The following is a 13,191-nucleotide window of genomic DNA, read 5'->3' as shown; positions in this document are numbered from 1 at the left end:
GATTGGCCAAACCGATAACATGAGGCTTCCAACAGAATTCAGGTGATTTGATCATCCGAATACCAATGAATTCCTTTAACAATTACCCTTGTACCATTTTATCCTTTATGTTGAAGGAAAAGACTAGAAGTTTTGTCGACAATGCTTGCTGTTTGAAAAGAGAAAAAGAGATGCATTAATTCAAGCACCAGAAACTGTGCAAGGAAAGAACAGTACAGAGCTGAACTGACCCTAAGGTATTTACAGTAAAGGCAATTAACCTACTCATTAGTAAATAACTCATGGACCATTAAATGAATCATTGAGCTTTATTGTAGAATTCTTAAATGTTGATTCAAACAAAATACATTTCTAACATTATCAACAATTTTACAGAAATGAATACCAAACAAAGTAAAAATCAGAAAAGGTTTTGATGGCATGTGGTATATTTACCTGAAATCACTTTAAATTATTAATCTAAATCCCCTGATCCCTTGTATTTTCAAGTTTACATACACCGTCAGTGTCTTGTTTATATTTAACATTTTACAGAGTATTGTAAGTGTGAACTGGGCACACTGCTCTTCCCCTAGCATGGTTAGGCTGGACCTTATAGTAGAGGCACAGATGCATAGACCTTCCACTAGACCTTCACCTTAAGCAGTAGTTTCACACGTCATACGCTAAGATAATAAAAGTGCCACTTACTCAATATTAAACCATATTGCCAGCATATAAGCCTTTTTCATATTTTCAAGTACCAACTGAAGTAACACCTGTAAACTGTTTTACAGCTGTATCAGTTCATATGTGTCGTATGGGGGACTGTCAGGCATTAACCTGCTAATTGGTCATCTCCTTGTTAATGGTATAAACTTTCAATGGCACTCCTTACGTCACATAGCCCATCTCGCTGAATTTTCAACCACTCCTTGTGCTGAGATGCCAGCAAATGCTGCAGAAACTTACACCTTTTCTTATACTACCTTTAAACAAAAACCAGGACAAGATGCCAGCAGCTGGTCCCGTTTCTTCAGCTTCCCCCACAGCAGAATCCACTTTAGCATAAAGAAAAATAAGGATGCTAAATGAAAATATTCTTTGAAAAAAAGGGATGTTTCACAAAGAGTATATCTTCTCCAAATATTTAACATATTTAGCATATTTAACTTAAAACAAAAATATGCATAACCTTAACTTTGCCACATAATTCCCCAATATAGCAGGGGGTTTGGATCACGTTAAATGCAATACCAAAACAATACAAGACTCTTTGTGAAACCTCACCTCATTTTATTCATAATAAACGTATTTTATGTTACATTAAATGATAGCCAAAGACTGTATTAACTAATTATTTCGTCAGAATATTCAACATTTTACAACATTTACAATATTCACATACAAATGCACGTAGGGACTGAAATTAGCAGTGATCTCATGCTGCCAGACTCACTGCCAAATAAACTATATCAATTTTAATCCCCACAAATAACTTCAAAAGAAACTAGTTTTTTATGCCTACAATTTCCCATATCTGGGCAAAAAGAAAACTGATAATTTCTGTCCCTGTATAAACTGATTTTGTGTTAACATAATCCATAGAAAAAGGTATCAAGCACAATTTAAATTCATATATTACATTTTCCTTTAACAATATCTTCCAGTACGTGATCCTTACCATGGAGTCATGGAGGCATGGCTGTTCTGTAACCCACCAACCCAGCATGGCACAACAATCACCTAGAAGAAAACTGTCAACAGGTTTAGCAGTAACTTGTAATGAGAAAACTTTACAATATTAACTGCATGCTCAGTTCTGGACGTTGTGGTACATACTTTGAGATCTACAAAACTAAGCCAAAATGACGTGCAGATTACAGTGTTTAAAGTTCAGTCTCCTGACAGCTTTTGAAAAGAAAACTGAAAGTACTTGACCCTACATTTTGAACGACGCGCTTGCACTTTCTGCACATTTCGTGCAAAATTCCACCGAGACGTGGTTCTTATCCACGTGAAGACAGACGCCCCCCGAGGTCTCTCTCTCTTCCACCTTCACCCTCTTCCTTGGCAGGGCGTAGTCGTGTTCGTCTTTTCTGGACTCCTGGAAAAGCGAGGTAGACAATTTCATGCCATTCACACCCGTGAGCCTGGATAAGAGCTGGGCTAACACGCTCTCGTTGGCCAGCACAGCTCTCAGGTACCTCGTCTCGTCTTCCAGCTCTACGACTCTTTTGTTCAGGTGCGAGTTCTCCTCTTTCAGATCCTTGTTTTCCGTCGCTAGAGAGTTCACCCTGCTCTCCAAACCACTTACGTACTCCTTCTTTTTCTGACGATTCAGCCGTGCCGCGATCGCATTCTTGTTGATCTTGCCGGGGCTCCATTCTTTCGGCGGGGCGGCCTGAACACCACCCACGGGGGGCAGCCGGCCACGCACAGCGCCACCTGCCGACGGGTCTCCGTCTGGCAGCCACCCGGACAGCTGATCCGGACCCCTGTCCGCCGATAAGCAGCTCGCCAGATCTGGAAATCCGTCCAAGCCCATTTCGAAAAGAGGAGAGACAGCCTCTCTCTCAAATTTCCAGCTCGGGTCGTCCATGTTGAAGAAATCGTCAAATTCTAAGGCCGACAGATCCTCGCTCTCCGGCGAGGACCCCTTACTGGAAAAGCTGTACGCGCTCTCGGTCACTTCAACAGGTTCACAAATGCCAGCATTACGAGCTGGAGACTTGATGGCGGCATTTGACCTCCCTTTTCTGGTTAGTTTACCATCTTGCGCCTCCAACGTCTCAGTTTTACTCCGGGCAGGATCCAATTTCTGCCGTTCTGTCCGGTCACAACTGGAAAATAAATCAGTCGAAGACGGTTTAGTTCCGTCGACCGAACTATTATTTTTAAAAGTTTTAGTATTTCTTCTGCGTCCTCCGTGTCGCATTATTTAGAGTTGCTGACTAAGGAGGCCTGGATCGATTTGGCCTACCCCAAAATGATCACTTCCAAGAACTCCAGTCTGTGGTGCACAATTTCAAAACCTGGCAACAGTCTGATCGGCTGAAAAAAATTTATCTGAATCGGCGAAAAAGCGGATTTTTTTTTTACTGCAGTATACTGTCCGGACTAACCGCAGTGTTTCCAAATTAGGTCAACAAACAGCAGATGACACAGCGCATTTCAGTTCATGCAGATGGAAAAACCGTTTTTTTTTTGTCGTGAAGTTGCCCGTCTCGGAAAGATGATAAAGTTATTGAAGGTGTTACCTCTTCTCTTGGAATAACACCGACGACGGGGCGTTATGGTTTACTTGTTTTCCTTTCGCCGACAGCAACCCACTCCTCTCCCACAAACTTACAACGAAGAGAAAACGTAAGAGAAAATGGCGACGCCAATATCCCGGATGGAAGACTTGTAGTCTCGCGAGGTCTGTGACGCAGAGACGCAATTTCCCCCCACCTTAAAAATGGTGTGTTTTAGCCGAGGTTCGTACAGTAATGCCTGCTATGGTGTATTTCTGAAATCTGAAAACTCGCCAGTCCTGGAATAGTGAGACCTAAGATACACTAATTGGGCTGTAAATGAATATGTAACGTTGTTACCTTAGAATCCAGTCAAATTGTGCCACTAGGTAACCACTAAATCGTCATTTTTTAAAAGACTCAATTATTCAGTTATGGCTGAACAGATAATATTGCTTCGCAGGTTACATCGTTTGGTACTGCACAGCACAATACAACGTGATCACTTAATGGTTTAATTGCTGGGACTCTTCTTTTTTTATAAGGTTTGCAGTGCTGTTTGTCTTTTTGCCCTTTTCGTTAGGGGTTGCTCTGAGCATTAAACAGCACTTAAAAGCATAAACAACCCCTTACGTCTCAATTACACCTCATCTGAATTTAATTCAGAGCAAAAAGTTAAAGCACTGTATGCAATATGAAGCATCCATTCATAACTGAAGCAATAAACAACAGAGTACAATTTCTGCCTTAGTACGTTTGACACTTTATTGCAAAGTGAGTGCAAAGTAAAAGCCAGGGGTAATGGGCATGTTTTAATTGACACAATACTATAAAAATATGCAGAGGCTGTTCAAGTGGGAAATTAAAAAACACAATAAACTGAACAAGAAATGTATGTCTTGGAAATGTTTTGGAACATTAGTACAAAAAAGTGATCTTACATCTTAAAATCACTGATAGTTTGCAAATTTTGGTTATCTTTGTTTTTTTGCCTTCCATACATTTTAGTACAGATTAAAAGTCTTCAGACTAACAAATAAGGCATAAAACAGGTGTACACATTACCAGTAAAGCCATACCCTGGCTTACAATACTTATTTTTTGGTAAAACAAAAATCATAAGACATTTTCATATTTCAGACAACCTGTAATATCTTAGTTAGGTATTTTAGATTAATTAATATAATACATTTTAGTTTATTGTTTGTTTTGTTACATTGAGTTTTCTTATCACAGAATCAGCAATCTGTACTTCACCCAAGAAACAACATGATTCTCACTGATTTGACATCCAGAAGTCAAGATCTTTGACAGAGAAGTCATTCACTCAATCTTCTGTTTATTTCCAAGAACTTTTGGCCATCATTAACATTCTCAAAGGTAACACATCCTCAACCCATTCGTTAGGAGAGTCTATCATTCGCTCCCACAAAGTTGCTTCATCTGTGTTCGAGTCCATCCAGTCCACCACAGCTCCATAACTTTTCCCTGAAGAGAAAGAGGTTTGATAAGCATTTGGAGCAGAGGTCACCAGTGTATCCACTGTCATTTGCCAATAAGGAGCTCAAACTAACCTTGTACTCTTTGAACAAATTGCTTACACCTAACACCTAACTGATGCTTACAATAAATACTTTTTTTTTTAAAGTACTCATTCTGATACCTGCTGTACAAAATGCCCACAGGGAAACACAGTTACACAATACTAGAGTGACCAAAGCAACAAATGGAGAGAACAAGGCATTGTATGGAATCCCCCCAAAAATTGCCTCAGAGACAACAAAAGATACTTTATAAATGGGGAATCAAAATATTGAGCAGGACAGCCAAAACACTAAACAGGGAAAACAAAATGCTGTACAGGCGATTCAAATGCTGTATAGGAAGAAGAATGTTATACAGGGAGACTAAAATGCAGTATAGGGACACTGAAATCCCAACTTAACTACTAACTGAAAGCAGCATTACAGATACAGCAATTGTTTTATTGAATCAGTGAAGTCAGCTAATGCAGTAGCAAAGGTCTCTTGTCAAGCTCAGCGTTGTGCTGCTTTCACTGCCAAATGCAAAGCAGCCTGATGATTTCCCTCATGCCTCATACTTGAAATACCACTGTATTATTCACCAACAGGTATTTATGGGAAGGAAGTGTGTTGTAACCTCTGCAAAAGTCTCAGAGCACCCCCCGTTTTAATACTTTCTTAACGTGCTGTCATTCGGGTTTGGTAGTGATCCTTTCCTACCAAAGAAACTGCTTCGATTTCTTTCACTTGTGTCACAATTCAAAGCTTTCATGGATTCAAGAAAGCACCACATAAATCTCAAACGCTGTTTAGCTGCTTGACTTGTCATTTTGTACCAGGTGCGACGGAAGCAGCTTATGTCATGAAGGGAAACAACAGACGATTACAGCTACGATTGGTGTAGTAATAATTCCGTATTCCCACCTGTGCCGAGGCCAAGCCTCAGTCCTCCCAGAAAATGGTTGGCGAGCCGGTCGTGGTCCCAGACGGTGAGCTCCACGCAGGCTTCCCGCAGATCTTCGACCCGGAAGCCATCATACACCATGGTGTGGTTGAAAACGGGGTTCGCCGTCTTCTTCAGGACGCGGGTCTTCTGGCGGCTCTTCCTGCTGGTGTCTGGCAGCACCGAGCTGGGGAAGCAGGCGAAGGCAGAGTAAGAGACAGAGCCAGTCGGAAAGACAAGGGCAGTGCGGCAGGAGCAGAGGGGTATGTGAAGAGAAATCCGGCAAGGAAAAAGGGAGGATGAGCAGCAAACACATGGGAGTTGGCAGAAAGTGTAACAGAGTAAGGCACAGTACAGAGTATGTACTGTCTACTGTATATACGTAGCACGTGTCTATGTTCATGTATAGGCAGATTGAATGTATATTCTCATGCCTTTCAACTTCTGGTACTCATTGAAATGTTCATATTTTCTTTTCTTTCTGGATTTAGCTCACAACTCTAACATGTTTTATTTTCACATGAAGTGAATTTTCTTTGGATTAATCTCAAGCACCAGTTTGACTGTTAAAATCTTTTCTCTGTCAATGGTCTGGAAAGCCACATGCCAGCACCCTCTTGTGGACAGGACTGTGAATGAGTAGGGACAACTCGTGATATACAGTATAAGGTACAAAAACAGCACGATATCAAGAGCTACACTGCAATATATTTGATTTAACTACAAATCCTATTTTCTTTACTCTCATACTGACTTTAACAGCTGAACTGATTCTTAATGTTCTAATCTAAATGTTTCTGAAGACTTTTAAGAATGCGCATATACCATTGTTTCTGCACTGTACCAATATTAATAATATTAAATATTTCAATCATCACTTGAGCCCTTAAAATTCAGTGGTGCACAAATGGTTGAGGGTCGTAGTCCCCCAGTTTTCATATGAGCAATGAAATCCCCAACAACTGAAGGTCTTTAAAGAGAGTGATATTGATCTGGTTGGCTTAGTTAGCAGTTGAATTAGGCTTTTACCAGCTAAAGTGGAAGGAGATAGTTACGGATAGCTGATACTGACAGTGTCCGGTCTAGCCTCTAACAGTTGCGCTAGACAGTTATAAAAATTATAATGACTGTGCAAGTCTGTATGTGAACACAACTGCGGAAACGTTCATGAGGATATACCATTTTACAAACGGGTCGATAGCTGTCCCCCTGATTGCAGGCAGACTCTTGCAGTCCTTCACCCAGATGTGTACCTCTCCGGTATTCGGTGTATTTTTGCCTGAGCAACAAAACTCAGTATCAAACACAAGAATATTATACAAGATTAAAATTGGAAGAATTCTGACTTTAGAGACACTTTATCAAACAAAACTGTTCACTGAAACAAAACTGAAAGATCCTGCCCCCCCCAACTTTTTACAATTTTCTAGATTTAAGTCAGATCTTCAGAAAAGGCGGGATGCTTTACTTAATGATATTACTTATCCCACATCACAAAACCCGCATGCTCTTCGCCCTAAAACTTTAACTTTGTTCTATCTCCTCATCTATCATCACTGCTAATTTAAACAGACAGGTGCAAACTAAAGGATCTGTAAACTGGATCTAGCTGCTTACTTTGTGAGATCTGAGGAAGAAAGCGCAGGGCTAATCTCATCTCTCCTCTGTAGTCTGTAAACTGGAGGCCTGAGGGAGTCTGCACAAGGAAACCGGAGTTATTAAAAAAAAATGCCTTTAAAACACACCTATTACACTGAGGAGATTGATTCTACTCTTTGTTTTCTAAATTCCTAGGGAAAAAGGTCCATCACATGATAATATATAGAACCTCTTCAATGGTCCATATGACTTCAGGTTAAGGACTACCTGACAGCTAGGTATGAGAAAATTAGGACTTCAAAATAATGGCCTTTTCAAATCAGTGGAAGGTCTTTCTTGATCACTCATACTTGAGTTTTTGAATTTTCACGAATTTTCTAAAAACATTTTGTCCTGTAGAGCCAACAATTACCAAGCTTATCTAAAATAATCTAACAATGAAAGATACTGGAGCCGGTGCAATCTGCCCCTGAAGGTCGAGGCCTTACCCTCGGCTTAAGAGGGAAGAAGTTCAGTTGCGTGTTGCTCCAGTCCCACTTGGACAAGTCCAGGTCCACCTCACCCAGGAAGCTGTTACGGCCGAAAGTGTCATTGTGCCAAACTGAGAGGTTCAGGGCCTGAGTCTTGAGAGTCTCCTTGCTGATTTTATACTGAAAATAGAAAAAAATTATGTTCAGAAATGCACTATTCTTCATAGACACATTCATTTTGTCTATTTAAAGCAAAATGTAAAGTGAAGCTACTAATTGTCCTTAATTATAGTCCAATTTTACTACCAATGTTGCCACAATCCTAGTTTTGTATCCCTTTACAGTTATGCTTTTCCTCAAATTCAGCAGTAATGAGGAACTGTACCACTACACTGGAGCTAACATGCTTGACGTGAACTCTTTAGTATGGCCAACTGCATGGCCCACAGTTTGTATGCCTGTCTACTGTGTGTTAAAACAGGAATCACCACTGCAGAGAAGAAGCTTCCTCTCAGGATGGCTACTGATCTTCGGCTTCACTAACTACTATCTAGGGCCACCTAAATGCCCCCAAAGCTTGCCAAACCTCTGCACAAAGTCCGTAGCTTTAGAAAGCACATAATGAAATCAAGGTTCAGAGCTTTTCCTAAACACATTTCTTCAGGTTAGTCATATTTTGATCTAAATCTTTTCCTACTGTTGAACATATACATTCACTACATGTGGCTGTGCTCTGAAATGGGTTTTGTTCTTCTAATGGTGCAAAGGTCTGTAGAACATGAAACCAGTAACACAGTTCTATTCAATATAATTTCTCAAAAGCCAAGGCTTGATTATCTTACCCTGAGGATCTCATTGTAGGTCGGATTCAAAGTCTTCTTCTTCACTGAAGTCTTCCTTTTACCCATCTTTGCTTTGTCAGGTAAAAGATAACTTTTAACATACCTAGAATAAAAAAAAAAAACAGTTTTCCTCAAAACAACATGTTTGGATATTGCAATGGCACAGAAATACAGATTTTACATCGCTTATCAAATCTAGTTCAGGTGCTGATTTCAAAGACTAGCATTTGACTGCTGAAGAATGGAAGATATCCCCCCCAAAACACAAAATCGTTCAGATCCATTCAAACCATGTCTAGAATGAGAGACCAGAAAGAATGGTGCATATTGCAAATTGCTCCCGATGCCTGTGACAGAACAAAACATCCACTGGGAAAAAAAAACTTGATTTAAACAGCTTGATATTCTCTGTTCGTAGGAACCGTATGGTTTCATTTTGGCCGGTCCAGAGCTACCCAACGCGGTACTCACGGGTCTGAGCGATTCTTTTTGGGGTCAGCGGCTGCCAGGTCTTTGCACTGGACCACAAAGATGTGAAGCTCATTCAGCTGCTCCACGTAGTCGATGGCGAACTGAATGTTCCCTGTGACCTCCACATTGCCGAAATCCCCGCTATAGATACTCATGACACTTCCGCTGACCTTTCCGTTTGTGAGAAAGAAAGTTTCAAGTTTATTTTGATTTAGGCTGCCGAAAGCCTGACTGGGGTGTGCAACAGACGTTTCTGGTCATTTTGGCAAAAAGTGAAGTTCCTCACTGCTCTTTAATCCATTGGCTTTAATCCTCATGGTCTCAGAATAGTTTTTCCAAAGGAAGTATTTTTTTTGCAAACTACACCCTTTCATTTGTGTAGAGCTTTTCAGCCCAAAGGATCCCAAAACACTTGGTGTACAGAAGTGGAAACATCACTGGTGAAGTGCAGCCCCCACCTAGGAGATACACCCCTAATACACACCAGAAATTCAGGAAAGCCAGATTTCCATACAGCGTATGTAAACATAAAGTGTATTCCCTGCTTTTATTTCTTCATTTTGTCTGTACACCAATGTAATCACAGCAGTTCATAAAATTATTGTAATCCTTACACCAACTGAAAGTCTGGATAAGAAGTTGGGTGCAGGAACACATGAGAAAACACAGTTATATTTCGCCGACAAAAATAATGGTTCCTTTCTTTTACGTAAGTATGTTTGTAATATAGAGGGACATAAGAAGTAGACAAGGAAAGCTACAGCAAACAGCTTAAGAGTTGTGTTAAGCGCTATAGACAGGTAGAGTAATTTCATACACACTGCCTGGAGGAATTCAATGCCTGAATGAGAAACATTAGGGAGTTATAAATACAATTGTTAACTGACATGACATAAAGACATGCATACTGTACATACATAAGCTGGAGAAGAGCAAACATCCTATGTCAGAAAGCCACTATTTGCTGCATTTTTGTAATTAAAAAAAAACAAGTTTGTATAAATAATAAAACCATGTTAGCTTATTAAAATTCTGTGCTTTAGCTAAGTTACAATGAGTAGAAGCTTGGGGTTGGTTGGGTCAACATACAGAGGACATTGATGCCATGCCAGAAGAGTTGCTAAGATTGGTTAGAGAGCTGCCAATCTTCCTTTGTCTGCCAATGTGGAAACTGTTCTCTGAGGTGGAGTCAGTGTCTCTGCCATCGCTCTATAAGACAGCGCACAAACAACAAGAGCTGGGTGAGACACAGGCCGTCATTTGCTCTAGGGTTAATAAGGCAACAACATCCTGCTTTGTGGGTTAGAATGGTTATGCTTTGCAACTTAGGTTAAAATAAAATGGATCTGATGTGATTGTGTCTTATTACATTACAGCATGTAATATTGAGATTTGTACGTGATCATGTAACAGTCATGTACTGCACGTGAAAGAAGTAAAAAAAAATCAAAGGAATTAAAAAACATGACAAAGCAAATATTAGAAGTGCTGAGAAAAAAAACCCAACATACCCTTAGCATGTGAAGCACTGTTAGTGAAAAACTGTATTTGAATTTTTCTATTAACCTAACATAGTCCTGTGCCTTTACCTCCTTCATCTCACCACTGATTGCATGAACTGAAATTTAAGACTTTAAAAGCCAGTAGGTATGCCATTGACTTTCAAGGGGCCAAGAGTAAGGGTCTTTGAAAACAACAAAAAATAATCCCAACCGAAGAAGTATTCTGTGAAGCTAGTAATCAGCTTTCACTACAGAGCTCATTACTTAAAATAAGAGACACCAAAAATAAACAAAGTCTGTGTTTAAGAAAACCCAGAACAAAAATATTATCATTTTGTAAAACTAAGCCACTAGGGTTCTATTCTAAATTATTTTAAAAGAAGAACAAATTTTTAATATTCATTGCCTGCTAGCAAACACGTTATAGACTTTTTAAAATTTTTGTTATTGACAACTAACCCACCTCTTGCTGCAGGAAAGCAGGTACTGATCTGCTCATTTTCTTTATCTTCTCAGTGTCCGAAAACTTTGAAGTTGGGGTGGATGGCACTGTGGAAACTAAATGATAGCATAGCAGGTGTGTGTGCACACTATTTAGACCTTTTTTACTGCAGTCAGAAGCTCTTGTTCCAGTCAATTAAAGACACTCAAAGGGTTACATCATCTAATGGCACAATTAAAAACCACAGTTGTCCTAATATTATATCCATTTCTACTATTTAACAAAAACAGATGAAAGTCTTTGAACTTTAATAATGCTATACATGTTCAAACCCTTTCTTGCTAATCTACAGCATATATTTTCTGAAAGTGTAGACATTTTTGATATGGCATTCACTTACAGTTCTCTATCCTGTGTCATCTTAAAATTGAATTAAAAAGGATTCTCTACTATTTTCAGTCTACAGATAAATGGAACACCACAGACCGGAACTTAATTTACATATTAAAAAATCGACGTATAGATTTATTTTTTAATAAATCCATAACATATAATCCATATTGCAGATAAAGTAATAACATTATCAATTAATTTTTATGAGCTGCCCAGAACCTTCAGAAAACTGCTGTTTGCTGTTTGTAGAGCTTTCCTGACAGAAACAGAAAATACAGTGCAACAAATTTACTGTAGCTTAACATAGAATTAATGCATAAAGAGAATTTAGCTGCCGCAGGGGAGTAGAATGAGTTAAATCATTATTCATTATTGTTAGATTTCAGATAATAACACTTGTATTTTATAGATTTCTAGTGAGCTTTAAATATAATACCAGATCTGCACATGAAAACGGGAATAAAAATGAAATAAAGAACATGTACTACTCTTTATCTAAGACTGTGTTAGAATAGTGTATGGTTTATATTTTTTGACTGTTGAAGGGTGGACGCAGAACATGACTGCGGTCATGTTCAATTCACTTTCATTTTACAGGTATGTCACAATGCTGCCCAGCCAAACCACAAATCGACTACTGTCTTCAGCGCATCCTACAGCACATTCACATTTTCAAATGCAGGTCTGGCATGTGGTAAATATTAGGGAGCTAAACCACAGTGAGAGACATAAAGAATATGGTAAGACACAAAGCTCAAAGAATCACCTGACAATTAAATCCACTTTTAATAAAAGCTTCAAAAAGAAATATTTACACAGAACAAGAATCATGCAACAATCACTCTGTATCTGCCTAAAGTTGATACTATGAAAGAACAACACCTAAAATTTAAACAGATATTGTTGGGTACCTATGGTTGGACCTATCAATATTTGTTAAATAGGTCTGGACTATATTAAACATTTGCACAGGTGAAGGGAGAGCTTGGGGATTCCTATACATGCGGAAAAGGATTAGTTAAGACGGGCTTATTTTGGTTAAATGCATTAGTGGTTGTTTGTCCAGAACAGTATTTTCTTACTTACATCTTGGAACAATTTCTTTTGGACTTTGCTCAAGCTCTGAAAGCTGGTCTGTTTGAATGTGTAAATCTCACATTAGAAAAATACAATGAGCAAAAATATGCACATTCATAATTAAGCATCACTGGAATTCCCTTTGTACAAAAAGCTATGAAATATGTATCATAAACTGAATTAAAAAAAACATTTGTGGAAAATCTTAAGAATGTATTATTTATCACATAATCTACATTAAGTAAATGTCACTGAAAGAATGAAGAACATTTCAGATGTATAGAATACCTTTTTTTAGTAAAAAGATATTGTCACTGATGTTCACAAAGACAGGATTTGATAGTAGGCAAATATTCTCTGCAATGTACATGCACGGAATGCAGCAGCTGGAAAAAGGTTTAGGAAAAATAAGAAGAATATTTACCATTTTCCACACTTAGAACTAATTCATCTCTTGATGTATTTTTGCTTCTCTCTTCTGCTTGGGGAAAATGGAGCTGGTTATTATTCAAACATCTGCATTTCCAAGAGCAATCTCTTTTCACACACACAAATCAAAAAAAACAAATTGATACCAGTGAGAGGAAGACTAATGCATATAAGCAAATACTGTATTTTACATATAAAAGAAAATGTACATCACAAAATAGCCTCGTAAATCAGGCAATGTCTCAGCTAAAAGTTTGATTTTGTTACAAGTGGGCTCATCAGCGC

General features: G+C 38.8%; 2 protein-coding genes across 11 annotated transcripts in view; both read right to left on the bottom strand.

Annotated features, from left to right (window-relative positions):
• Window positions 1–301: 301 nt before the first annotated feature.
• Window positions 302–3,393, bottom strand: crebzf (CREB/ATF bZIP transcription factor). Of its 3 annotated transcripts, XM_088639019.1 has the most exons (4): window positions 3,240–3,393; window positions 1,926–2,822; window positions 1,664–1,736; window positions 302–1,040 (listed from the first exon to the last, which is right to left on the bottom strand). In XM_088639019.1, the coding sequence occupies exons 2-4, from the start codon at window positions 2,579–2,581 to the stop codon at window positions 960–962; spliced, it is 810 nt and encodes a 269-aa protein (XP_088495145.1). In that variant the 5' UTR covers window positions 2,582–2,822; window positions 3,240–3,393; the 3' UTR covers window positions 302–959. The 3 variants fall into 3 exon arrangements, with proteins under 3 accessions (XP_088495145.1, XP_088495143.1, XP_088495144.1); XM_088639017.1 differs by having other exon boundaries at window positions 1,926–3,366; XM_088639018.1 differs by lacking the exons at window positions 302–1,040; window positions 1,664–1,736 and having other exon boundaries at window positions 1,947–2,086; window positions 2,187–3,368.
• A 561-nt stretch (window positions 3,394–3,954) lies between these two features.
• The window catches only part of sytl2a (synaptotagmin-like 2a), a 44,323-nt gene continuing 35,086 nt past the window's right edge, over window positions 3,955–13,191 (bottom strand). For 5 of the 8 annotated variants that reach the window (XM_088638980.1, XM_088638979.1, XM_088638984.1 and 2 more), the window contains 11 exons: window positions 12,902–12,955; window positions 12,487–12,534; window positions 11,029–11,123; window positions 10,153–10,272; window positions 9,064–9,233; window positions 8,593–8,695; window positions 7,769–7,930; window positions 7,299–7,377; window positions 6,861–6,960; window positions 5,663–5,868; window positions 3,955–4,703 (listed from right to left, as the gene is read on the bottom strand). In XM_088638980.1, coding sequence (XP_088495106.1) covers window positions 4,555–4,703; window positions 5,663–5,868; window positions 6,861–6,960; window positions 7,299–7,377; window positions 7,769–7,930; window positions 8,593–8,695; window positions 9,064–9,233; window positions 10,153–10,272; window positions 11,029–11,123; window positions 12,487–12,534; window positions 12,902–12,955 — 1,286 coding nt within the window. In that variant the 3' untranslated portion in view covers window positions 3,955–4,554. The remainder of the gene's footprint in view (window positions 4,704–5,662; window positions 5,869–6,860; window positions 6,961–7,298; window positions 7,378–7,768; window positions 7,931–8,592; window positions 8,696–9,063; window positions 9,234–10,152; window positions 10,273–11,028; window positions 11,124–12,486; window positions 12,535–12,901; window positions 12,956–13,191) is intronic. The other 3 variants (XM_088638985.1, XM_088638983.1, XM_088638986.1) reach the window with 3 other exon arrangements.

Source organism: Lepisosteus platostomus, chromosome 7 (assembly GCF_059453375.1).
Source record: "Lepisosteus platostomus isolate fLepPlt1 chromosome 7, fLepPlt1.hap1, whole genome shotgun sequence".
In the NCBI taxonomy this organism is placed as follows: Eukaryota; Metazoa; Chordata; class Actinopteri; order Semionotiformes; family Lepisosteidae; genus Lepisosteus; species Lepisosteus platostomus.
The sequence above is the reverse complement of the archived record's forward strand: the minus strand, read 5'-3'. Positions and strand labels throughout refer to the sequence as shown.